General features: G+C 63.3%; 1 protein-coding gene across 1 annotated transcript; it reads left to right on the top strand.

The window, feature by feature from the left end:
• Positions 1–18950: 18950 nt before the first annotated feature.
• SSTR5 (somatostatin receptor 5) lies at positions 18951–24559 on the top strand. Its single transcript, XM_059416008.1, has 2 exons — positions 18951–19017; positions 23413–24559. Exon 2 carries the CDS (start codon positions 23462–23464, stop codon positions 24557–24559), a length of 1098 nt encoding a protein of 365 aa, XP_059271991.1. The 5' UTR covers positions 18951–19017; positions 23413–23461.
• The last annotated feature ends 1081 nt before the right edge of the window (positions 24560–25640 follow it).

Raw genomic sequence — 25640 nt, 5'->3', positions numbered from 1 at the left:
AGGCAGCCACCTGCTGCCCACAGCCGCGGCCACACAATGGGGCCCTTGTGAGCGGGCGGCCAGTGGGCAGCGCCTCCCGGCCCACCCCAGGCTCAGGGCCCTGTTGTGCGGGCAGGAGGGGGGCTGCCCAGGCTAGGGAGCTTGGAGCCAGACAGGCAGGCCCCACCCGTCCCAGGCCCTGTGCCCCCAGCCCCGTGTGGCTCCTGTGCCAGCGCCCCATGGACGAGAGGGTGGGGTGGATCCAGGAGGAGAGCTCCACGCCGAGGGCCCCTTTCTGGGGTGTCTCAGGCCGCCATCCGTCCCTGGCTTCCCTCTGCTCCCCAGACCTCAGGCTCCTCACAGCCAAGACGTGGGCTGTGGATGCGAGAGCCGCCCCAGGCCTCATCCTGCTGCTCCCAGGACACATCCTGAGGAAAGGGCCCTATGGTACTCCTCTGGGGACAGGGACCAAGCTAACAGGGCCTGGCTTGTGTCCGCACTGGGAAGCTTGGGTGCATCTGGCCTGGGACACAGGGTTCAGGGGCTCAGAGTGGTATTGCTACAGCCGGGAGGGGGAGTGTACAGAGCTTGTCCGGGATCCTGCTGACCATCCCGCAGTGGTCTCTTGGAAAGACAAGGTAGCTCCTTCAGGCAAAGAGCCTTTCAGCACTGAGGTTCTTGGAGGCTTGGACCCCGGGGGTCCTCAGAGGGGACACAAGCTCTTGGCCATCTGGGCTCGGTGGGTGGGCAAGGGGGTTTAGCACATGGTCCTCTTCCCAACCATGGGGTAAAGCATGTGACCACAGAGTCAACATGACACAAACGAGAGACGGGAACTTGTCCCCACTCAGTGTATGGAGGAGGCCCTCTTCCTTGGGAGAGTTAAAGCACAGAGAAGTTGAGCTGAGCTGAGCTGAGTTGTGGAACAGGCAGGAAAGCTGAGGGCCTGGATCCAGCCATGCCTGAAGCCACACCCAACTTCATGGTCCAGAAACTTGTGCTTGCCACTGAAGTCAGGGAAAGAGGTTTCTGTTGTTTGCCTCGGAAGCCTTCAGGATGTTGAGCAGACCTTAGGAGCAGGAGGAGCACTGGGGATGAACTTGGGGTCCGTGGTGGGTGAACCCTATCCCTTTCCACACTCCAGGAGAACCAAGCTTCGGCTGCCTGTGGGCATGTCCATGTGCAGCTGGGAGAAGCCTCATCAACCGACTCTGGCCTAGCAGGCATCACAGATGCCCCCACCCACTGTAGGGCCACTAGACAGCCCCCTCCTCCTGGGGGATCTAGAGACAGCTTGTCCTGAGCAGGCAGACGCTGTGGCTTTGGGGGCTCTGTGGACGTCCTGCTTTGCTCTGGGCCTGCTGGGAGGGGGCTTGCTTCTCCTTCAGGCTGCACATGGTCACTAACCCCCATGTCTGACTCCCAGGGCCACTGCTGTCCGGTGTCTCCTGGTCACACCTACCCACAGCCCCATGGCCCTCCAGGACAGCTCCACGGGCAGCCAGGAGAAGGGGCCACAGCCCTCCCTGGACGCAGGGCCCCACAGTGCCTCCTCCTGCCCCACCCTTCTTTCCTCAGCCCCTGGGTGAACCCAGATTCCTAGGGTCATTCCTGGAGAGGGGAGACTATGGGCCTGGGTCTACTTTGGGGCTGTTGTGCCCCCTCAGGGGGATTGCTCCAACTCAGAGGTAGAGGGCAGCCAGGGCCCTGCTCATCACCGGGGGAGCTCTGTGAGGGCAGTGATAGGGGCAGCTCTGATGGGGGGTGATCCCGGATATCAGGGGTTGCCTGGTGGGGGTCTCTGGGGAGCAGCCTCTGCCTTGCCTCCCACTGCAGTAACGGTGCCCCCGGCGTGGCCCGGCCTGAGTGGGAGACCGGCCCAGGACTGCCCCCGCCATCAGCCAGCCTCTTCCCAGCTGTTCCAGGCAGTTCTACATCCCCTGGGGCCTTTGCAAAGCGGAGGATTTCCTCCTGCCCAGGCCCACAGCTGCGCTCACACGTGTGAGGGGCCGAGGGGTGGGCTGGGGGAGGGCCGCGTGCTGGAGCCCCTCCCCGGCCAGCCGGGTGTGGGGAGGCAGGCCGGGAACTGACACAGGTCCCTAGCCCCAATGGGCAGACATCCCTGGGCCTGGGGACACGTGCCCTCCTCTGACACAGAGCTCAGTGCCTGTCGACAGGGGGACTCAGGCCCCCAGTCGTTTGTGAACATTTCATTTTGCACTGGGGTTTCTGCATTCTTTCCTGGTGATGGGAGTCACAGGGTCAGGAAGCACCCCCACCAGCAGCGCTGAGTCCCAGGGGGTCATAGCCCTCAAGGTCTCCTCCCAGGGGCCACCACACTGCCTTTGTGTGGCGCAGGGCCTGGTGCTGTCCGGGGTGCCAGAGACAGGCTGCAGCTGCTGTCACCCTGTCACCCCGATCACCCAGCCAGCGTCCTCCTGCCCCTGGAAGAGCTGACAGCACCCAGCAGGCAGGTGGGCACCGCCCCCTCAGCTGACCCCCTGTGCCTCCCGCCCCCACACCCCGTCTGCTCTGCCGGGATCCAGGTGGGAGGGGAGGCTAGGCCTGGGGCCGCTGGTTCTGTCCTTGGTGGGGGCTGGGTGGGGCCAGGGAGCTTGGCCACAGCAGTGTCATTTAAATTAAGGAGCCCAGGGCTCTGCTGCTCTGAACCAGATGACCCAGTTTTGGCGGAGAGGAGCCAAGAAGTCATAAGACCCGGGCAGGAGGGGGATGGGCCTCCCACCCCTGTCCCAGAGGGGTGGCCCCAGCCCAGGAGGGGCAGACCTGGCCATGCAGGTGGCTCCAAGCTCCCTAGGTCCTAAGTCATCTGTGAACCCCTCCCACTTGATGGAGGCCTGCACCCAATGCACATGCATGCTGGGTGGAGGAGCTTGGCCTCCCCGGGCCTCAGTCTCCCCACCTGGGGCCTGGGACAGACCCGCAGGACTCTGGTGTGGAGAGCAGGGCCCACATCCGTGCTGCTGCAAGGACCATGCATGGAGTCCGGAAAGCCCCCAGCCTGCTCACAGACATTGCCTCTCAGATAGAGCCCCCCCCTCCCCCGGCTGCGAGGGGAGTGCCCCGAACACCTGGTCTGGAGATAAGGGAAGCAAAGCCAGCCTCACCGGGTAGGGGCTGCCAGAGGGCTTGGTCTCTAGAGGACCAACCGGAGATGGCCCTCTGCAAGGTGAGCCACAGAAGCAGTGACATGAGGCCCAGGCTTTGCGGCCAAAGCGCCAAGCCCGTGCGTCTGTCCGGGGCACCCGAGGCGCAGGCCCGGGGGTGCCGGTCACCCCCGTGGAGCTGCTGCTGGCCCCGGGCAGCTGCGTCCGAGACGAGGCATGGTAGAACGATCTAGCCGAAATGAAGCTCTTAATAGGAAAACCACGTCTTTCGAGGGAAAATATGATCCGCCACCAGCCGGCGCGTACACACGGGGGTCTGGAAAGGAATGAAATCCGGAGAAACAAACGGCTCCGTGCGGGGCTGCCTCAGACTTGCTGCTGAAGTATTAAACTCCTGAGCGGGGGAAAGTGATAAAATAAACATCCGGCACCCCAGCCTCTCTCAGAAGCAAGGGGTTCCTGGAGATGGGAAATCCAGACCGTGCGGAGAGCCACTCTGTCCAGTTAAAACCCTCCGGCGTTTGTTTGAAGATGCTGAGGAGAGCCAAAGCCCAGATAAATCACCTGTTTGAAGCTGGCTAGACACCTCGTGGCGGGGCCTGGGCCAGAGGGCGGCTGATGGGTCGGGCGTCGCACGCAGTGACTCTTGTCACTGATGCCAGGGCCTCTGAAGAGGCTGGACCCTGTCTGCCTGTTGTGTCCAGCCCAGGCGTCCTGTGGTGGGGGCTTAGGAGAGGACCGGGCTGGGACAGCCAGGAGGCCCAGCCCTCCTCTGTGTGCCAGGCAGCCCAGGGAGTCCGCTGGAGACCTGGGGACCCAGAGCCCGGGCTGCGGGGGGCCACCGCAGTCGGTCTGTGTGACCTGCCAGAAAGTGCTGAGCGGGAGCTGCCCCTGGCTGGGTGCTGTTTGGGACGGATCGCTCCCTGTCAGCCGCTTGGCAAACGCGGCCCCCGCGGCCCCACTCAGCACAGCCCCAGGACAGATGTCGCTGATCGAGCCCCACGCTCCTGCGAACTAGCAGCCCGAGAGACGCGCTCCTCTGAGCCCGCTTGCGGGAACAGCGCATCTTCCCTTTACCCACAAGCCCTGCTCTGAGCCTGCATCTGCCTGGAGCCCCAGCCGCCCCCCCCACGCCATCCGCGGAGAGCTCCCACTCCATTCCCGAAGGTCAGCCCTGTTGGCGGCCCCGTGTGGGGTGGGAGCTGGATGTCAGGTGCCGCGGCGGCTCCGTGTTCGCCTCTCCAACTGGGTGGTGAGTGAAGGTGACCAGGGCTCAACCCCCCAGGACCCATGCTGCCCAGCCCGCCCCGAGTCCCCACGGAGCCTTCTCTCTGGGTCCCCAGCCCCATCCTGAGCCTGTGGGTCCTGTCTGCCACCCTCTCATGGTGTCTCCAGATTCCACTGTCCGTGCCCCTGTCCCCAGGGGTCACCACCCTTGAGCTTGGTCAGTGTGTGCGTTAACTCCTTCTTGCTCGTAACTGGGGTGCTGGGAGGGAGGCGTGGGCTCTGGAGCAATGAGTGGGGGAATGTGGGCATGGCTTGGACTTTGGAGCCCCCGACGTCCATCCGTCCATCCATCCATGGTGGGCGTCTCCAAGCTGGACAGTCTCTGCTCCTAAGACAAGTCATCTTGTTAACAGATGGGTTTGAACCCTCAGAGAAGCACCAGCCCTGCCTGGGCACCTGCTCACATGCGAGGACCATGGAGGCCCTCTGAGCTGGGTCAGTACTTACTGGCGTCAGAGACGAGGCCACAATTCCCACATGCCAACGTCGGGGGCACAGGGAGGCCAGCGGAGAATTCAGAGGCGGCCTACCGGGCGCCTCTAGGGCACTGGGCCCCAAGGGCCAGGAAGCCACTGAGCAGTTTCCTGCCATGTCCAGGGATGGATGAGGCATGTGGTAGGGTCCTGGGGCCAGTGTGAGCACAAACTGGGGGGCGGGGCTTGAAAACAACACGAGTTCATTCTCTGATAGGGCAGCACCCGTCAGAGGCACCCCAGAAGGGAGGAGGCCCCCCAGGTCAATGTTCACAAGTGGCCCGACAGCATAGGGACCCTCTCCGGCTGTGGCTGGGGAAGATGGAGTGGATGGTACTGACAGGCTTACAGGTCAGGGAGGACACTCCGTCCCAGGCCTGGAGGGAGGCGAGCAGCTGAGTCTGCACCGAGGTGAGCTCCCCAGGCTGCCTGCTGCCGGCCACTGACTCCATGTGCCCTGCCCCCTGCCCTGGGGACCCCGAACAAGGCCCTCTGTCTGGGTTTGCACCTCTGGCCTCAAAGGGCTGGCTGGTGTGTCGGGCGTCGGAGGCCCCTCCTGGCTCTATCACTAACTAATGCATGCTCCACCGGCCCTGCCCACAGGCCGGCCAAAGGGGCCCTGCCTCCAACTGCCCAAGGCCCAGGGTACCCTCACGCCATCGCAGCCCAGGGCCCCAAGGCCTAGCAGATGAGGGCAAGGGGTCCCTAGACTCCCAGGACTGGCCGTCAGCAGACAGCGCTGGGCCATAGAGGGCACACCTGCTCGGGGTAGGTGGAGGCTTCCGGCCCTGCAGCTGCTGGTCCCCAGGACAGACACGGCCTCCCCAGCAACAGCTGGGCCGGAGACAAGAGGGCCAAGAGAGCCCGGAGCCCAGAGCCCAGGCCGCCCCACCGGGGGGATCGGTTACAGTGGCTGCAGATGCTTGGGGGACGAGGGCAGAGGGGGTGAAGCAGGAAGGAAGGAGAGGGAGATGGGAGAGGGCCTGGATGAGGAGAGCACGGGCCGAACCCTGCCCATGCCCCCACATGTGACACCAGCACCCCCCGGATGCAAGGCCACATGGACACAGTTCCTGGGGCTGTGCGACCCCCACCCCAGTGTTCATCCTGCTCCCAGGAAGCTGTCCCCTTGGGACTATTTTCTCCTGATGATGTCTGGGTCTGAGTGTCCACTCAGATACTATGGCCAACCCCACGGCTGGTGCTGGAAAGCCCTCCCCTAGGCAGCAAGCATCAATACCCAGCAGCTGTCCTGAGCCGCTTCCCAAGGGTGACATGGGCTGACCCGTGTCCCAGGACTGAGTAGGGGTGGGGCAGGTCTGGGGGCAGGGCAGAGACCAGGCAGCCTCAGGGAGGGGCATTGTAGGGTCGGGGTGCCTGAGCAAAGTGGGGGATGCTCACAGATGTTTTCGGTGTCCAGGAAGGTCAGGGGGCCAGGAGAAGGCTGCCCCTGGGTGGCATGGCCACTGGGGGCCCCTTGACCAGGGCCACACCAGCATCCCACAGGTGCTCAGCAAATGTTTGCAGACTAAGTGAGCGTTGGTGCAGTGAGCACGGACAGCACAGCCTTGTAAACTTACTCCTGTCTTGGTCCTGCAGCCCGAGTTTTGGGGATTCTCATCATGACCACGGGCAGAGCCTCCCCAGTGGCCACCTGACCACAAAATTCAGTCCCCCAGCTCCCCTCCTTCAGGGTTGAGGCAGGTGGGTGGTTAGACTCGTGCCGGAACACCTCTACTCTCGCCGCTGAGGAGTGAGCCTGCACGCCCACTAGGCCCCCTCCAGCAGTGGAGGCCTGCCCACCCACCCGGGGGCCTGGAGGCGTGTCTCCACAATGTGCCTGCCAGGAGCCCCTGGCGCCCCGGGATGCTGGGGCGCTGTCCACCTGCCCAGCTGGCCACAGTTCGGTGAGGGACAGGCTGACGGTCGGGGCCAAGGACTCCCTGGCCAGGCCAAATGGGGCCGAGCGGCCGGTTTGGGGGATTTGGGGATTTTGAACCAGCTGCTGTGGCAGGTGTGGGCAGCCCGGCTGAGCAGAGTCCACTGGCCACCGGGAGGGTCGCCAGCCAGCTGCTGGAGGGTGTGGGGCAGCCAGGCTGGCCACTCGCCCGGGCAGCAAAGCCAGCAGAGTGTGGATGGGGCTGGGGGCTGCAGGAGGGCCTCACACCCCACGTGGTTCCCCACCACTCCCCACTGGAGCAGGATGGCACCCCAGCTCCTCCACGTCCCAGATCCTGGCCTAAAACCCCAGATTCTCAATCTGGATGACGTGGGAAATCCTAACCAGGAAGCAGAAAGGACATCCCCCTCCCCAGTCCTCAAATCTCAGCCCAGACCGGATGGTGCCTCCCCCCCACGTTGTGATGGGAGCGTTTGTGAACCACTTGCGCCTCCCGGTGGCAAGTGCCTGCTTTGTTCCAAGGGATTCTGCGGATGGGGGCCCAGAGATCCAGGAGTTTGGGCCTGGGGCTGGCAGCCCTGTGCTGTGGTCCACTGAGAGCACAGAATCACAGGGGTACTGCACTCTCCCTGTCCCCCCTCAGGGGACACTTATGGCCCCTCTCAGGGTCGCAGGCAGGTCGCACCAGGTGCCTGATGGGGGCAGGTTTGGGAGGGCTGAGGAGGAGGGAACAAAAAGGAGGCTGCCTCTGGCCGGCGTCCCCAGATCTGGCCCCAGAAAATGGTCCCAGTGGCAGTAAGGAAACCTGGGAAGGGTAGAGGGCTTAGGAGCACTTGGGCCTTGGGCAGTCTGACATTAGCCGCCCTCCTCCTGTCGTCAGGTGGGTCCAGCTGGCCCCCAGGTGACAGGCCCCAGTTGTCCCCCATGCAGAAAGGGGGAGCACCTTCAGGAGCGGACGGACCTTGCTGTGGACTACTGGATGCAGACCTTCGGGCAGGTCCCCCTCCTCACCTGGTGGGTTCGTGCCACCCATACCCAGGGCTCCTGATGCCCATGGCACTGACCCTCAAGGGAAAGGCTTGTTCCCCGAGGGCTGTGGGGCAGGGGCAGGGGGCAGTGCTTGGGGGGGGCACTGCGGAGGGACACACAGGCTCCTGGAGGTCTGGGAGGGACAGACTTGGGCCTAGGGGCAGAATCAGGGCAGGGCTGTCCTGGGAACTTGGGACGGAGTGGACAGGAAGAGCAGTGATCGTGACCCGATGTGGGCACTGAAGCTCGGAGAGGATGAGCTGGCAGCTGAGGCCACACAGGTGCTGCCAGGCCGTGGGCGGGGCTGGAAGCGGTGGGCGGGGCCGTGGGCAGGACTGGGGGGTTGTGGGCGGGGCTGAAGCCTGTGGGCGGGGCCTGGGCGGGGCTGGAGGGTGAGAGCAGGGTCAGACACCCCGGGTTGTGCATTGGGCAGGGCGGGAGGTAGAGGACGGGTGGGACCCCTACCCCATCTCATGGTTCCCGCCCTCCCCGTGGGGAGCCCTGTGGCTAGGGCGGCCTGGCTCCTCCGCTGTCCGCAGGCCCGGCTCCCGCAGTGACCAGCAGGTGGTGCCAGAGGCCGGCGGATGCCGGGGCCTCGGCTGACTCCAAGATCCGAAGGCTGGGGGCTGAGCTTGCCAGCCCCCCAGGTGTCCCCCAGGGGCGGGGCTTGTCAGGGGAGAGAAGGGATGCGCGAGGGCAGCTAGGGGACAGCCCCTGCCCGGGATCCAGCGGTGCCCTCATCAGCCCCTGGCTCTGGCTCCCCCAGACTGCTAGTAGGTGGTCAGTTGCCCTTAGGGAGGGGAGGTGTCTTGTGTGCCGTGCTGCTGTGCCTTCTGCTCCCCCCCTTCCCGGGTCCCCAGGTGAGGGTCCTGGGAGGGAGGGAGGCGTTGGGAGGAAGGGGAGGGCTGGGACATCCTCCACCCTTGGGGCCCAGGACAGATGGAGGGAAGGCAGCAGAGGGCACGGGGGTCCCAGAAAGAGGATCTCACAAGGGGATGGTGTTGGGGGCGGGGCCGATGGCTGTGAACTGAGCAAGGCATTGGGAGACAAGGAGGAGGTGGGGGCTAGACCCTTGTGGCCATGCCCCCTCCCCTCCAGCCATGTCCAGAGCTTCTAATTGGTCCTTGGCTAACGCCTTAATTTGCTGTCCAGTCGGTTCTCAGTGTCAGTTTGATGGCAGCACGGGCTGGGAAGTTTATTGATGGCTTTGGATGTTTCCTAGAAACACCTGAGCAACCCCTCCTGCGTCCTGGCCCACACCCTGGCGTCAAACGCCTGGTGTGAAGGGGTCAAGGCCAAGTCACGGGCTAGCGGGCTGCTGACCCTGGATGCCCCCTTCTGCCTGCCCTGACCAGCCAGACCCTGGGGGTAGTTCCCAGACCTGCTTGGGAGCCCGTCTGGGACCAAGGGCTACTCCTCCAGGCAGAAATCCTGCCCGCCCACCCGCAGCAGTCAGGGGGCCCTGGGGAGGGGCCATGCTGGGTGGGGGCTTTACGTCTGCAGCTCTCCTGATGGTCACAGATGTGAACACTCAGCATGGGGGGGTTCAGGGGCCCCCAGCATGTATTTCCGTATGCCCCTTGCTGTCCTGGTTGGGTCTAGGTCTCAGCTCCTGCTCTCCCATTCTGCTGGGACTTTGCCTGTATCTTCAGCATGAAAATTCTTCGTTCTGCCTCTCCTCTGCCTCTCACCTGGTTTTCAGGGGGTGGGGAGGTGTTGTCTGGGTGATTTTCCCAGGCCTGTTTCTCAGCTCCCTTCCTCGTCTGACTCCCCCACATCTAAACTCCTGAGTAAGCCAATAACCCTACCTCTCATCCTGAAGGTTCTATTTGGTTGTTTTTGTTCTGGGTCTTTGTTTAAGCTATTACATTGGGTGTGATTTCCACTTCTATCTTGTTAATCGTTTTAGGCTGGTTGTATGATCTCTTCTGAACGTTGTGCTGTTACTTCTCGTTCTTAAAGTGCCCCCACGGTGTGAGCTCATCTTCATCGGGGATCATTTCTTCTGGGGTGGACACATCTGCCTTGGCCGGAGCCCAGGTTGTCTCTGTATCCTCTGTTCCCACTCACGGAGTTGCCGAGAGTGCTCCGAGGCCAAGCCCCCAGGGAGGGAGGCAGCGGTTCCCGGTACAGGAAAGGACCTCAGCATCCTAGTCAGAATTCAGGTCTGCAGCTTATCAGCTGAGCACTTCCAAGGCCATCTCCTCACCTCTAGGTGGTACCAGGCACCTCCCTGGTGGGAAAATGGATGTGAAAGGCTCAGCATGGAGCTGGAGGCTCAGAGGAAATCTTGTTATTGCTTCCAGCAAACCCTCCCGTCCACCCCACCCGCAGGTGGAGAAGGACCTGAGACCCCAGGGCAGCGCTGCATGAGACAGACCTTCAAGAGTCGGGACCCAGCATCCTGCCTCAGACAAGCATGCCCAGCCCCGTAGGGTGACCCTGGTGACATTGGGGGCTGCTTCTCAATGGACAAGACCCCCTCTGCAGCCTGAGTACCCGAGATGGGGAGAGTGCCAAACCTGGGGCAGATTGGGGTGGAGTGGGCAGTGGGCAGCAGACTCAAAACTCAGGCCGCCTGTGGTCTTGCCGTTCCTAACGAAGTTAGAGATTACGGCTCCTGCATGCCTCCAGGATGCTTCTGAGAGGCTCACAGAGCTAATGTGCAAATGGACGGTCTGCCAGCCTCTGGGGACCCTGCCCAGTCACCTGCAGGAGCCTTCCTGGTGCCCTGCTGAGGCCTGGAGCCGGCACCTGGTCACCTTCGGCCACTAGCCAGGGCTTGGCTCTTGAAGAGTGGATAACAAAACTGGTCTGGCATGTGGAGTGGAGGCATCGCAGAGGTGTTCCCTCCTCTTAGGGACGCCCTCTGAGCAGTTCCCTGGGGAGCCCAGCAGCCTGGTAGGTGGGGGTGGTGGGCAAAGCCCCTCCCTGAGGTTTTTTTTTCCACTGGGGGATGAGCTAGTGCCCCCACACCAACCCCCACGTTCCACGTGACCCCTTGGCAGAGGTTGGTGTGGGGAGCAGCTCTGAGCCCCATGGAGGAGCTGGCCAATGACAGCCAGAGGCTCTGGTATGCAGAAGCTGGGGAGGGGGTGAGTCCTGCTCACCAGGAGGTATGTCGGAATCCCCTCCCCTGGAACGGGAGCACGTCCGGTCTTTGCAGATGCTGTGACGTTAGTCGGTCAGAGTCTCCCTGGATCGAGGTGGGCCCTGCCCCGGTGGCCAGTACCCCTGGACAGAGGGAGAGCCCCGGACGAAGCCTCACAGGGAGGGGAAGCAGAAGTCAGGGGAGATGCAGGAATGAGCCAGAGATGACCGAAAACAGGGGCGAGGCAGCAAGGGTCCCCCCCGGAGCCTCTGCAGGGCACAGTCTGCCGACTCCTTGGTTTTGACTTCCATCTCCAGAATGAGAGAATCAATCTCTGGGGTTTTAAGGTCCCCCGCCCCCGCACCCCTGCCTCTGGGTTTGCAGTCCTCGGTTACAGCAGTGAGCTCCTCTACCCACCTCGCCATGTGGCCCGTGCCCGGGACATTTGTCCCTGGAGCTTGCCGACAGCACGTGTGACCCATGTGTGCTCAAAGGGTAGCCCAGGCTGGAGCTCAGGGACCCCCCACCCCACTTAGTGGGTGCGGGGACCCCGCCTCACGCCTCTGCTGCCTGGATGCCAAGGAGCTTGTCCCTCACCTCAGTCCCCCACCCGGCCCCCATGGACCGGCATGCGCGAGCCCGCGTTTGTGTTCCTCCGCTGGAGACATGGTGACCAGCCTGTGGGAGCTGAGGGCGGCCGGCGCCCACAGGCCACTGTCCCTGCGGCTATCGGCCTTGCCACTGAGCTAGAGCAGGGCACACTTCTGTTTTCCTCCTGATGAATGACTTCTCTGCTGAGGGACTGTCTCCAAAGGCCATTTGACTTTCAGATATAAATGGTTGAAGTTACCTTGAGTCACTGAATTTGGATGAGTTAGAAAAGGGAACGTTCCACGGGCATCCAATGAGCAAAATGAACTTTTTTACTGATGTGAAAGCTGATTGATGAGGACAAATCAAAGACAACGTTCTCCTTCTGATTTGCCCTCGGGTGGGAAACCAAGCAACAGGCTTCGTGTGAGTCAACACCAACACCTGGATATCGTGGAAAGCAGCAACACGCGCGTGGGCCAGCCGTGTCCGGTGTTGGGGCAGAGGGAGGGGGTGGGGAGGTACAGGGGCACCTCTCCCTGCCCTGCAGGGAGCAGCCCTTCCTTCCACCCAGGAGCTGGGGCCACGGGGGACCAGGCAGCCGTCAGGACGTGGGCCCAAGGCGGGTGCAGGGGACGCCCCCAGGATGAGGGAAGCTGGGGCTGGTCCTTGCTGCCTCTCCCAGCTTCCAGCGGCTTCAGACGATCCTGGGCTTGTGGCCACATCCCTTCCATCCTGGCCTCCGCCTTCACGTGACTTCTCCTTTGTGCATCTGGGCCTCTTCTTATAAGGACACTTGTCACTGGATTCAGTGCCTCGTGTCCAGATCCTTCATTAATGACATAGGCAGAGACCCTGTTTACAAGGAAGGTCACATCCTGAAGTTCTGGGTGGACATGGGGGATAATGTTTCGCCAGGCACTTTAACACTGGAGAGCCCATAATGGCCAGAGAACTCTGAAGAGGAGAGCTTCCTGGAGGAGGTGGCAAGGCTCGGCTGCCCAGAAAGTTGACTTATTTGGCCCCTGGGTTCCAGGACTAGCATTCTTTGGGCAAGATCCATTCAGCCATCTAACACTAGTGGAGAACCTGGAGCATGCCTGCCCCATGCCAGGCCTGGCCAGGGGAGGATGTTCTTGTTCTGAGGATGGACCCTAGCAGGCCTGGGCAAGGGAGGACCAGGCCCGGGGCAGCAGGGGGGCACTGTGTGAGTACTGCCTGCCCTTAGAAGGACAGGGGTCTGGGAGCGACTCTGCCGTCCTTCAGCAGGCAAGGGCATAAACCCCCTGTCGTCCATCCACACAACGAGCTATTGCTCAGCGCCAAAAAAGGAAGGAGCTGCAAGCCATGGGAAGACACGGAGGAACCTGCTATCACCAAGGGAAAGAAGCCACCGGGGAAAGGCACAGGCTGTGTGATTCCAGCTACGTGACGCTCTGGAAAAGGCAAAAGCTACTCGGACAAAAAAAAAAGAAAAGGAAAAGCAGTTTCCTGGGGTTGGGGGAAAGGACGGGAGGAAAAGGCAGAGCACAGAGACTTTTCAGGACAGTGAAACTAGTCTGTCCCACACTGCGATGGTGGTTCCACGTCTCCGTGCCTTCGTGGGGCCCCCAGAGCGCCCAGCGCAGGGCACCAGCCTGACAGAGATGGCGGACTTCCGTGATTCGTCCTGCGTCCGTATCACCCGTCGCCCTACCTCTGTGACAGCGAGCGAATCACACAGTTGCCGATGTCCGTCTGGGAGACACTGTGGGCGTGTGTGAGAGAGGCACGTGGGCACCCTCTCCATGGCACCCTCTCCATCGGCCGTGTTCTGTAACCCTAACACTGCCCTAAGAGAAAGGACATGTGGATCTACGCTAATTAAGGAAAGCGACAAGGGGACTAGTTGCCAGCTTTCGGGCTGCAGTCGGGCCACTGACCAAGCAGGTGTCCGTGGGGGCCCCCTCCTCGCAGCCTGTCCCCTCCAGGCCTTGTCCTCCCTGGGGCCTGACTCAGATCCGGAACTTACGCCTCCTCCCGTCTGAGCTGCTCCTGTCCTGGCTGCTTGCCGCCGGCTTCCAGAAGCGTCTGGGGGCACAGGGTGGAGACAGAGACAGAGCAAGGGCGGGTGGCCCCTCTCCAGATGCCGCCTGGCCTGGCCGCCGCAGACCCAGGGCCCACGCCTCACTGGGTTCTGGCCAAGCTGCTGTCCCGTCCTGGTGTCTTCGCTTACTTACTTACTGTTGCTCTAAGTAAGGACACACGGAAGGCTTGAATTATTAGCATGGACCGTGCCATCCACGTCCCTCCCTGTGAAAGCAGGTGCAGGTGCCGGCCCCGCTCAGTGACGTCACCGAACCCGCCTGCAGCTTGCACACACCTGCACCAGCCTGTGAGGGGAGGAACCCCCGGCGGCCCCGAGGGCGCGAGCGCTGGGTCTCTCTCTTGTCGGCGACACACATCACTGCGGCTGGCTTGCACGAAGTCACCTGAGCAGGAAGGGGGTGCTGGTGGGTCCCAGCCCCTCGTGGGCCTCGGAGCACTGCCACCTGCTGCCCACGTCCCACAGACAGCGCCATTGCTCACTGCCCTGACCGCTCACTCCGCCACACCCGTCCTGCACTCACCGGGTGGACTGGGGGACATACCCCACAGTTATAGCCACCTGGAACCTCAGAATGTGACTTATCTGGGAACAGCACCTGTGCAGACATGACTAAGGGTCTTCAGGTGAAATCATGCCAGGTTTAGCGGGGCCTGCGTCCAAGGACTGGCGGCTTCAGAAGAGGAGGGCGCAGAGGGACACGGACACGGGGAGGCCACATGCAGGCGTTGACAGAGCTGGCAGCGGTGGGGCCACAAGCCGAGGGACGCCAAGGATGCCCCAACACCAGACTCGGGGAGAGGCGAGGCCCAGAGTCTGCCCGCGAGCCTTGGAGGGTGCACAGGCCTGCGGATGGCTGATTTCGGACTTCTGGCCTCCAGACGGCGAGAGCACGTGTCTCTGCTTGTGTTAAACCCCCGTCAGTGGCCCTGTGTGCCAGCAGCCCCGGGAGCCACATGCACGCAGGGCAAGGGGAACACCCCAGGTCAGCCCCGCAGCCCCACTGTGCTGTCAGAGCTCACTTAGAAAACGCCGTTCAAAGACCACGTTGGGAAGCAGATGAAGATTTGTGCGGCGTGGGTTCCTGAGGGACAACAGAGCCAGGTCCCCCCATGGGCCCGGTCACCTGCCTCTGCTCCAGCATTCCACTCCCAACACCCCCAGCACTCCACCTCTGATCCCAGGGGTACCTGCGCCCCCAGCCATCCCCAGGCACCGGCACAGCTCTGACTCACGCAGCCACAGATGGCGGGGATCCCGCAAGCTCAGGGCCAGCCCTACGAGAGCACACCTGCTGCCAAAGCCTGACCAGCTCCAGACCCACGTGGGAACCGAGACGCCAGCCCCGACAGGAGCCAGCCACCGTCACCGTGTCCGTCCCGCATAGACGCCCAGGTGCACCAGGCTGTGGGGAGCATCTTGGTGGGAGGGCGGCCGCCAGCAGGGGCGTCTGGTGAAGGTGGAGGTAGCTGCCCAGGGGGAGGCCTCCCACGTGATGGATTTGAGAACACATGGGTTTGGCAGAAGAGAGACAGCTTAAGGTCGCTGAGGTGACTGACCGCACTGTTCTGCACGGAGGCTGTGGTCTGGGCTGGTGTGGGCACACTATGGGTCAGGATTCTCCTATCACATGTGGCTGGTCAGACATCATTCAGTCTCTTGTCACCAACAGGCTAATCCTAGACCCCTGGAGGAGCCCGGCCGGCCAGCTGCTCCCTGGGCCTGAAGCTTGCCCTGTGCCCATCTCCTTTGGGTGTTTCTTGTCACTGACCCCCGGGGAGTTCCAGGTGGTGGAGGTGGACACCGGTCCAGACCCCCTCGGGGCCAGAAGACCCAGCGCGCCTTTAAAGCAGCCTGTGTGGCGAGGGAGAGCCATCGTTCTCCCTTGCCACACGGAATGTTCCGGAGTCGGCTGCCTCTTGCCCTCTTCCCCAGTGGGGACGTGTCGTCTCTCCCCGTCCTTGTCGCTTGGCTTCCAAGGTCAGGTCACCCCCCCCATCTCCCTGTACCCCCTCAGTCAGTCAGCAAGGAAAGCTCTGGTCTTTGCCTTCGGGCAAGGCTGACGCTCTCTGCCCCGCTGTTCCGGTTCCTGGAGTTCACTGTCCATGTGCCCAGGAGAGCCGTGTTTGCCTCTTTGTCCTTGACACCCCAACTCCTGGGCAGCTCTGGCCACAGGGCCCGTGCTTGTCTAGTTCCTGCTGGACCCGCGCGCCATCGGCAAACAGGGCGGTTTACGCCTTCCTCCACACCGTGGCTAATTTCGGAAGCTCACCACCTTCCTCTTCCCTCTCGTGACCGTCATACCCTGCCACTGAGTCAGACCTGACACCTGTACCCAGGGCCAGGCATGGCCCTGCCCCAGGACCTGGTGTCCAGCACCCAGGCAGGGCAGCCCTGGAAACGGCCACATCACCCCCCCCCCCCGCCCCAGACTGAGCCCACAGCCAGGGACACGGTGGCCTGAACGCCAAGCCAGCACAGCCGGTGGGGAGGTGGGGAAACCAGTCCCGCCTTATGGGGAGTCTCTGGCAAGAGTGGGGCTGCTGAGTCATCCCGAGAGGCTTCTACTGGGATGATCCAGGCCCTGTCAGAGCTGAGGCCAGACCTGGCCTCTCAGGGACCCAGCCTCTAGGACAGGGAGGGTCCCGGGGGGCTGCAGCTGCGACACACAGGGTGGGACAGACTCAGTCCATCCCCTCCTCCCAGCTGCAGAGGCCCTCCACACAAGGGACAGCGGACGGACCTGAGCAAGCGCCTGGTTGTGTCCGCGGACTTGGACCCCAGTCCACCTCTGCTCTGCACCCAGCCATGCCCCTTGCCACCTCCGTTTCCCCACTTTCAAAGGAGGTAGCGGCAAGCTCTGCCTCTCACATCCAGGCCACAGGATGGAGAGGGTTCCACGTGTGGGCAGCTGGGCCCACCGGCATCTGACCCCCTTCTCTCACAGGCCCTGGCATGTGCCCTCTGTCAGGGGGCGGGGGTCTGGCCACAGGCCTCCACCTTGACTGCCTGCAGTGTCCCGGGGAGGCGACAGCGGAGTGGGTCTGGAGCCCCTGCTGAGCCCCCCAGGGTGCTGGGGGCCATCTGAGGCCTCCCCTGGGCAGTGCAGCCCCCTGGGAGGGAAGAGCTGTCTTGTTGGGGGTGGGGCCCGGTAGGGTCCCAGAAATGCCCTGGGGGTTGCACTGACTGCACGTCTCTGCGGGACGCTCCACCCAAGGCTTCCTCCTCCTCTCTCCCGGAGCCAAGCCAGGCTGTGGACCCTTTACCAGGGGCTGGGTCTCTGCTCCCCATTCCACACCCAGGCCTGGATGGTGCGGGCACAGTGTGGTGCCCCATAGGTGCCCACGGGCTGAAGCCTCCCCTTCGGAAACCTGGGGTAGCCTAGGAAGCTGCATTCAAAGTGCCCCGTCACCTGGTGTCCCCTGAAGCCCGAGACCGTGGCCAGGAATGGCAGCCAACCACGGCCCCCACAGAAGGCCCAGTGCTTCCTGGGAGCCCGGGGTGGAGGGGCACACACACTCACTCACCAACACTGACAGCCTCTGCAACCAGGATGGACATCACCGAAAGAATGTGGTGTGGGAGCAGCGGGTGGCAGGGCGACAAAGAACCATGGTGCGGCAGCCAGGGTGGGGGGGCTTCCTGGAGGAAGGGGCTTTTGCGTAGACATGTTAATTAACTGGTGTGTGCTGAGCTGGGATAGGGCTAGGACAAAGATTCTGTCTCCAAGGAGGGGAGAGAAGGCCCCCCTGGCCAGAAGAGAGAGAAGGCCTCCTCTCCGCCTCCCCAGGGCCCGCCCCAGCCCGGGGACTCTCCTGGGGACACACACAGGGGCCTCCGGGGTGTCTCTAGGTGAACCAGAGTCAGCCTCCGTGCCTGGTGAATAATCAGAGGGAGGCTCAGCCAGAGGCCCGGGCAGGCTCGCGTGGCTGTGAGGGGGAGGGGAGGCAGGCTGTGTCCCATGGCTTCAGCCTCAGACCCCGCACAGGGGGGAATCGGGACCATGGCGGGGCTCACAGCCAGGATAGTGGTCCCCATTCAGACGGGCTAGGACTGTCCCTGGGGAGGCCATGGGGCCACTGCCCGTTGCCATGGCTCCCACTAATCCTCACCCTTCACTCCAGTGCTGTCCTGACCTCTGCAGAGTGTACCCAGATGTCCCCTCACCTGCTCCTCCTGGGGATCACACCAGGAGATGGGGCAACAGGGGGGTGGGCAGGAAGGTGGGCGGGCCACCTCTCCGGGCGCTGTCCTTCCTTTCCCACTGCAGCCCGTGGCAGCACCCTGCTGAGACCACCCAGGGGCAAGGCTGGCTGGCTGGGGAGGGGGTCTGTGTGCTTCAGGGAGCAGCCCAGCCTCCTCCTGTGGAGCCTGCAAGAAAACAGGCCCTCGCCTCCAGGCTGGACTCCTTGGTTCCGTAAATGTTTTTCCTCGATGAAACACATAAGTCATGCTCCTTCCACAAGATGTGACATCTCAGAAAAGCACAGAGAAGAGAGGTACTTCTAGATGCAGAGTCAGTGTGCTGCCAGGCCCCCTGCCCGACACACAGCGTGTGGCTCTTCTGCATCTACAGGGAAGGGTCTGGTGTCTTGGGGTTTCTACCATCTAGGGGCCCCCTCTTCTTTCAGTCAGTGGCCAGGCTCCACCAAGATGCCATCAGGGTCAGGGCGCTGGGGGCTGCTTCCTGGTGTGGGGAACGTCCAGACACCCACCCAGCCCTCCTGCTTAGCAGAGCACAGGTGCTCAGAACACCGGTTCCAATCAGCAGCTCAAAGTGAGACCACCTTGACCCGCAGCCACACCGGCAGCACCTGGAAACTTGTCCGAAAGGCAGATTCTCAGGCCTGCTGCCCCCACCCCCTAGTCTAAGACCCCAGGTGTGAGACCCTGCAACTGTGTATTGATCAGGTGACTGTGATCCCTGCCAGGGGGAGACCCTACAGAGTGAAGACAGCATCCGGGAAATCCCCAAACCATGCAGCCAGCTGGGGCCATCCGGTGCTCCTCCACCGTGCCCCTCCACCGCCCTGACCCCCCATCCCTGGCTCCGTTCATTCCACCGGTCTGGCATAGGCCTCCAGCGCTTTTCCCAAGGGAGGACCACCTCCCCATCCTTAGACTTTCAAGAGGGCGCTCCGGGGGTGCCCCTCTGGCCTTGCTCGGGGCGGGACCCTCCCAGCTCAGGACGATGGCCAGGGCGGACAGAAGAGGAGGAGCTGGGGGGCGCCGTTCTCCTAGGAGCGGGTGGGGCAAACGCTGTGGGATGAACGTGCGCTGGCTTCGGGAAGGACCGGGAACAGATCCGAGAGGCTCGGGGTGTCTAGTGTCGGCCCCGCCCTGCGGCCCCCCGCGCCCCCTCCCGCCGCGCTAGCCCCGCCTACCAGCCCGCGCCTTGAGCGGTGAGCTCGCAACCCGGAGTGAGCGCAGCGCGGGCACTTGGCTACCGCCGCCGGGTGAGTGCCGGGCGCCCCTGCCCTCTGCTGTGGCCTTGGCCTTGCAGCTCCCGGTTACCCCCTGGGGGTCTTAACTACCCTGCGCTAAGGCCCCCTGTCCCCGCCGGCTCTTTCCCTGCTTTCCCCTGGGGCTCACCTGCCACTGCCGGGGGGCCTCCCTGCCCTTCCGTCTGCTCCCCAGTCTGGGTCGCTCCGTCCCCTCCCGCTCCCCGGCTGCTGTCTCCTTTGCTGCACCGGGTGCGCCCGGGTCAGGGCCGAAGCAGCAGAGAGACTGGGACCGCCGCTCTGCCTGCCGCGTCTCTGCCGGCCCGACCTCCTCGCGGTGGGCGCCGCTGCTGGGCTCTCCCCGAGGCTGGCGGAGGGTGGGCGGCGCGCCTGGGGTGGGTTCATTCCTTCCGAGACTGTGGCTTGGGGGTGTAGTAGAGTGGGAAGCGGAAGCCGAGGGAGAGCGAAGCGCGGGGCGCACGGGGAAGCGAGTCCGAGGGCGCGTGCGCGGGGGGCCGGGGCACGGGCCAGTTGAGGTGGGGTCCGCCGGGGCGCACCGGGGGAGGTGGGCGGCGGAAGAGAAGGCCCAACTTCTGGGGGTCCTGGGAGCGGTCTCCAGGGCTCGGCATCAGTGCTCTGGAGCTCTCGTAGTCCTTCCCCAGAAGGAAGCACACGCCCTGAAAGTTCGCCCCTGTGCTGTCTCCTCACCCGGGGTCCAGGCCGGGCCCTCGCCGCCCACCTGCGTGGAACACTGTCCCAGGCCTGCAAGCTGACCAGGGGTCCTGAGGAAGGGCGAGGGGTGGGAGCCCCAGCAGGCCAGAGAGTGAGGCGGGTCTGCAGAGAGCAGGGGAGGACGGGGAGCCTTGAGTGCGGTGGCGATTGATGGCATCAACGGCAATGACCCTCTATGGGTTCCTGGTAAAATGACCCAGATTTCCCAGAAAGTGTGCTGGAGATGGAACAGGGCCTTGGAAACACCTTGCAGGGCCTGGGCTCCTCCCCGGGAATGAGGAGGGGGCTGTGCTGGCCAGCCTCCTGTTTGCTGCGCCAAGCCAGCCCACGCCCACCTCCCCATCCAAGCCAGGCTCCCCAGGGGAAGGGACACCACTCTGACCAGATCTGCCTTAAGGCCCTTAGGGCGTGTGTCCGGGAGGGATGGGTGGTTGCCACTGGGGGCAGGCCTGAGCCAGGCCCCCCCATGGGGGAGGCAGGCCTGGATGTGGGGGCGTTGGACCATGCCCAGGGTTTGCCCCTGTCCTGCACAGGTGGGGGGAGCTCCAGGTGAGATGCGGACCCCAGGGGCACTGAGCCACTCCAGCTGTTGCTGCCTCTGAGTGGACAGTGCAGGCCTGACACCTCCTGTGGGGCCGGTCTGGAAGAGGCTGGGCCCCATCCCCATCCCCAAACCCCTGGGAAGCCTCCAGCACCATTCTCCTTGGAGCCCAGGGCAGGCCCCTTTTCTGAGGCTGGGGAGATGCTGGGCTCTTTGGGGCAGGTGGGTGGGGGCCATCACTTGGCACCCACTGTGGCTGGCACTGCCCACGGCAGCTTGCACACCCGGGCTTTATTTCACATGACCCGTAAAACTTCACCCACCGGGGCTCAGAGCAGTAGGCCGGGGTGCGGGGCGGGCGGGCGGGGGTTCTTCTCCCTGGGCTGTGTTGGTGGGGACCTCTGGGCCGGAGTGCCCCAGGGCTGGCCCATGGCTGATTCCACATCCCCTCCCCCCACTAAGTCCCCTGCTGCGGGAGGAAGGGCCCCAGGGACAATTTTCCACGAGTGTAATTTCTGTGACTAACAAGATTGCCGCTTCTGAATAATGGCTCCTGTAGAATTATGTTCCCAGAGGCCGGCGCGCCCATAGCGGCCTAATTTTGTTCTTTACCGCTGTGCAGTCTGAGGGCTTGGGAGGTTTGGGGGGTTGGCAGCACGCCTAGGAGCGGGTCTCAGAAGAGCCCTGAGCAGCCTTTTTAGGGTCAAACTCATGTTCAGCTGCCATGTGCCAGGGACGCGGGCCCCGCGCCAGGGACGCATCTGAGCTAGCAGCCGCCCCTCCCTCCACGGGTGAACCGAACACCTATGGGGGCTGCTGCTTCTCCCCCACCCAGCACCCTGGGACCCACATGGAATGAGCTGAAAGCCTCTTCTTGAGTATTTTTTTTCCCAAATGTGAGCAGGGTCCTGGGGCACAGAGATGAGCAGGTTGATCGCCACCTGTGGGAGCAAGCCTGCCGCCGGCCACCCTCCCTGTGGGGCACCCAGGGAAAGGTGGGCCCCCCGAACCCAGGAACGCCCCTTCCACTTGAGGGAGCCCTGGCTTTGTCTGGAAATGCAGCCGTCCCCAGAGATCGCACCTTGCCCTGTTTGAGTTACGGCCCCTCCCCTCTCCTCTGGTCACCACGTCACGCGGGGGACGCTCAGCACCAGGAGCGGCAAACTCAGCCTGACATGGGCAGCATCTCTTTCCCCTGCTGGTGAGCCCCCTCTGGGTGGGGACCCCAGCGTGACCACATCTCTCCCCAGTGCTTGGCGTCCAGAAACCACTGGTTTTTCTGGTCCTGCTCCAAGTTCTGCCTGGGTTTCTGTCCCATTTCACGGCTGCCATTCTCTAGGATTTTCTCTGCACCCTTGATGTTGTGTAGGTGGACCCTGAGGCTATTTGATCTGTGTTCGTCCCTGGGGCTGCTTTGTGCTCTCCAGGATCCCTGGCGCCTGCCGCTGCCCATACCCGCTCGTCAGCCTGCCGCGCTCCCAGGGGGTCCCCTCAGCCCCGCTCCCATTCCCCGATTCTCTCTTCAGCTATATCCAGACCAGAGCAGATTCTGACTTTTGTGATTTTTTTTTTAAGTCCAGATGATTTTTCACACCCAAGAGTTGTAACTTTCAAAAATACACACTTGTTCATTTTACTTCTCAGACAGGAGCCAAATTTGTATCATAATATTTTTATCCTTGCCTTACTGAGGATCCTACACATACTTATTTAAATATATCTTAAACCCAGTACTTTTATTCCATCAGAAATGAAGCCACTGACCCATCTCCCCACCACTGACTTTCTGGGGCACACGTCCTAGCAGCGGTTAGCCGAGTGAACTTGGAGGTGTGAGTGTCTGCCCAGCGGGAGCTGAGGGATTCTTTCTGACATGGTCACTGGGCTTTATTCTGGGCTCCCCAGCTTGTCTTGTGGGTCTGGAGACCAGCCAGGCAGGGGTCTGGGGCGCCTCTGGGCCTGAGTAGCCCTGGCTGGGGCCCCCGGGGCTGCTGGGGTTCCCGGCTGGCCCCCGCCCCCTGGGTGACATGGCCCACTAGGGTGGTGGGTGCCTACACCCTCTCCCCTCTCCCTCCTGTCGGTGGAGATGCTTTTCCTCTCCCGAGCACCGTCACTTTCATGAACCTCCTCAAACATACAGGAAAGTACAAAACCTGTAAGGACACATGTGCCCGTGACCTTGAACAGAGGAATTTCAGTTTTCTGCTCTTTCTCTGCAAAACCCCATGTACACCGCGTCCCAGTGGCTGGTGCCCACTCACACAGGAGCATTTCCTCCCAGTCAGAGGCACGGGCTGGGGTTCTCTGTGCGTTCTCTGTGTTCGCTGCCTTACGGCACATGTGGAGGACCTCGTCTGCCCGTTCCCACTCCGCGCCCTCTGCCTGGGCCTCTGTCTGTGGCTGTGGAGGTGATCGCCTGGAGTCTGTCTCTCGCCTCTCTGATGACGGCCCCCCGGAGCGGTTTCCTGCATTGTCTCCTCAGCCTGAGACAGGCTGCTGCAGGGGCAGCTCTGGGGGAACCGACTCCTCGGGCTGGTCTGTGGGCTCTGCGGGGCTCTCAAGGGGACAGTTCTCCTGAGAGCCTGGTGGACGCTGCCAGAGGCTCTGTGGCCCGAGGTCTGGCTCCTCGGCCGTGCGGAAGACCTGACACCCTCCCAAGGGTTCTGGGAGGTCACCCGGGAGAGCGGGGCCCAGCAGGTGTAACTGTGCCTCCAGCCAGCATTGCCTGGGCATGGGGGCTGTGTGCCCGGCCGTGGTCCCAGTCTTCCCATCACCGCTCTGTCCTCCACCTGTCTTGTGCCATCCACCATCCTTGCTGGCGAGATGGGGGCCGTGAGCCCCCTGAGCCCTGAGGGGATGAGGGAGGAGGAGGCTGCCCAGCGGGCTGTCCTGGGGCAGGCGGGGCTGTCAGGACGCCTTCAGGGGAGCAGCAGATGACACAGCGCCAGCTCTCTGCTCCTTCCTCCCCGGGTTGGTTTTCCAAACAATTTGCTTAATGTGACTCCCGGTGGCTGAGCTGGACGCGAGTAACAATGTTTACTCGCCGCAGGGTGATCCCCTGCCTCCCAAGCAGGCGGGGCCCCGGGGAGGAAGCACCCTGGGCCATAACAGCTCTGCCGCCCTCCTTTTCTCCGCAGAGAGGACGCGCCGTGCTTACGCTCACTCTGCCGGCCCGCGGTGGCCGCCATGGAGCCTCTGTTCCCGGCCCCCACGCCGGTCACCTGGAGCCCCTCCCCAGCGGTCACCAGCGCAGCTGGCGAGAACGGGACACTGGCGGGGCCGTCGCCGTCACCGGGGGCCCGCGCGGTGGTGGTGCCCGTGTTGTACCTGCTGGTGTGCGCGGCGGGGCTGGGCGGGAACACCCTGGTCATCTATGTGGTGCTGCGCCACGCCAAGATGAAGACGGTCACCAACATCTACATCCTGAACCTGGCTGTGGCTGATGTGCTGCTCATGCTGGGGCTGCCCTTCCTGGCCACGCAGAACGCCGTGTCCTACTGGCCCTTCGGCCCCGTCCTGTGCCGGCTGGTCATGACGCTGGATGGCATCAACCAGTTCACCAGCATCTTCTGCCTGACCGTCATGAGCGTGGACCGCTACCTGGCCGTTGTGCACCCCATCCGCTCTGCCCGCTGGCGCCGCCCCCGGGTGGCCAAGCTGGCCAGCGCCGCGGTCTGGGCCTTCTCGCTGCTCATGTCCCTGCCGCTGGTGGTGTTCGCGGACATCCAGGAGGGCTGGGACACCTGTAACCTCAGCTGGCCAGAGCCTGTGGGCCTGTGGGGCGCCGTGTTCATCATCTACACGTCGGTGCTGGGATTCTTTGGGCCCCTGCTGGTCATCTGCCTGTGCTACCTGCTCATCGTGGTCAAGGTGAAGGCATCGGGCGTGCGTGTGGGCGCCCCGCGGCGGCGCTCAGAGCGCAAGGTGACCCGCATGGTGGTGGTGGTGGTGCTGGTGTTCGTGGGCTGCTGGCTGCCCTTTTTTGTGGTCAACATCGTCAACCTGGCCTTCGTCCTGCCCGAGGAGCCCGTCGCCGCGGGCGCCTACTTCTTCGTGGTCGTCCTATCCTACGCCAACAGCTGCGCCAACCCTGTGCTCTATGGCTTCCTCTCCGACAACTTCCGCCAGAGCTTCCGGAAGGTTCTGTGCCTCCGCAAGGGCTCCGGTGCCGAGGATGCCGATGCCACGGAGCCTCAGCCCGACAAAAGTGGCCGGCTGCAGGAGGCCACACCGCCCGTGTGCAGCTCTGAGGCCAACGGGCTCATGCAGACCAGCCGGCTGTGAGGGCTGCAGGTGGGGGCAGGGGGCGGGGGGAGCCCGGCGGCTTCTGGATTCCCTGCCGGGCAGAGCCTTCCCCCAGTATTTGAGCCACCCCCTGCGATGGCCTGATGCTCCGCCAGGGCCAAGGCCGTGGTGGGTCCAGCAGTGGGGTTCGGGGATGCAAGGGAGTGGGCGGGAGAGGCCGGGTGACCTGGGCCGTGCTTGCGGCATCTTGACCTCTCTGTCCCCAGCCGGTGCTGCCCTGCCAGGTCGGGGCATGACCCCCCATGTGAGCTGGGGACCACTTGCCTCCGCCCTCTGGTCCCCTGTGTCTCCTCACATAGCCCTGCACCGGCTGGCCACACCGAGTGTGAGTCTGAAATTAAAGACACATGGATGCACTGGGCTCCCCAGGACCTGTGACCGCTGACTCTGGGGGTGGCAGATCAAGGGGGCAAAGCCGGCACGGCTGGCAGGGCAGCAAAGGGGGGCTGGGACCCCAGGTGGGACATCTGGGGCTGCAGAGCTCTGTTGCCATGGAGAACCCCCACTGTCCACCCCCCACCACTGGTTGGCCACAGTCACCATCGGTTCCACGGTGGGAGGGGGTTGGGGGAGGGCTAGCAAAGTGGCTGAATCGAGGGTGGAGAGTCGGGTCCCCCAGGCTTCTGGGTCCTAGGGCATTGGAGAGGCCATCCTGGGGAGAGGGTGGTCACCCACAGCCACCTCTCCTCCTCTGTCAGGGGCTCTGGCCTGGAGAGTGTGGGGGACAGGAGCAGACGAGGAGAACTAGCGAGACAGCGGTGGGGGGAACGGCCCCCATCGCAAGCAGCAGCCGCTGGGAAGGATCTCTGTGTGGGTGCCTGTAAATGCCAGCCAATGCCAGGCCCCGAGGAATTCTGTGGTGCCCAGATGAGAGCAGCCCCATCCACCCCCGGGGAGCGCCACCCGCCTACCACCCCCAGCCCACGATGGGGTCCCAGAGAAGATGCCAGCTGAGGACTTTCTGGGATCCCATGTGCCTTGGGCCTTGGCCAAGGCTGGAGAAGGACCAGAACGTGGGGCTCACTGGGTCCACATGCTCCCAACCCTGTCTGGATAGCCG

This window comes from Mustela nigripes, chromosome 11, assembly GCF_022355385.1.
Source record: "Mustela nigripes isolate SB6536 chromosome 11, MUSNIG.SB6536, whole genome shotgun sequence".
Classification (NCBI taxonomy): domain Eukaryota; kingdom Metazoa; phylum Chordata; class Mammalia; order Carnivora; family Mustelidae; genus Mustela; species Mustela nigripes.
The sequence above is the reverse complement of the archived record's forward strand: the minus strand, read 5'-3'. Positions and strand labels throughout refer to the sequence as shown.

Bases quoted from the DNA above. Each gene is read 5' to 3' on its own strand.
- SSTR5 (XM_059416008.1), top strand. From the start codon at position 23,462: ATGGAGCCTCTGTTCCCGGCCCCCACGCCGGTCACCTGGAGCCCCTCC.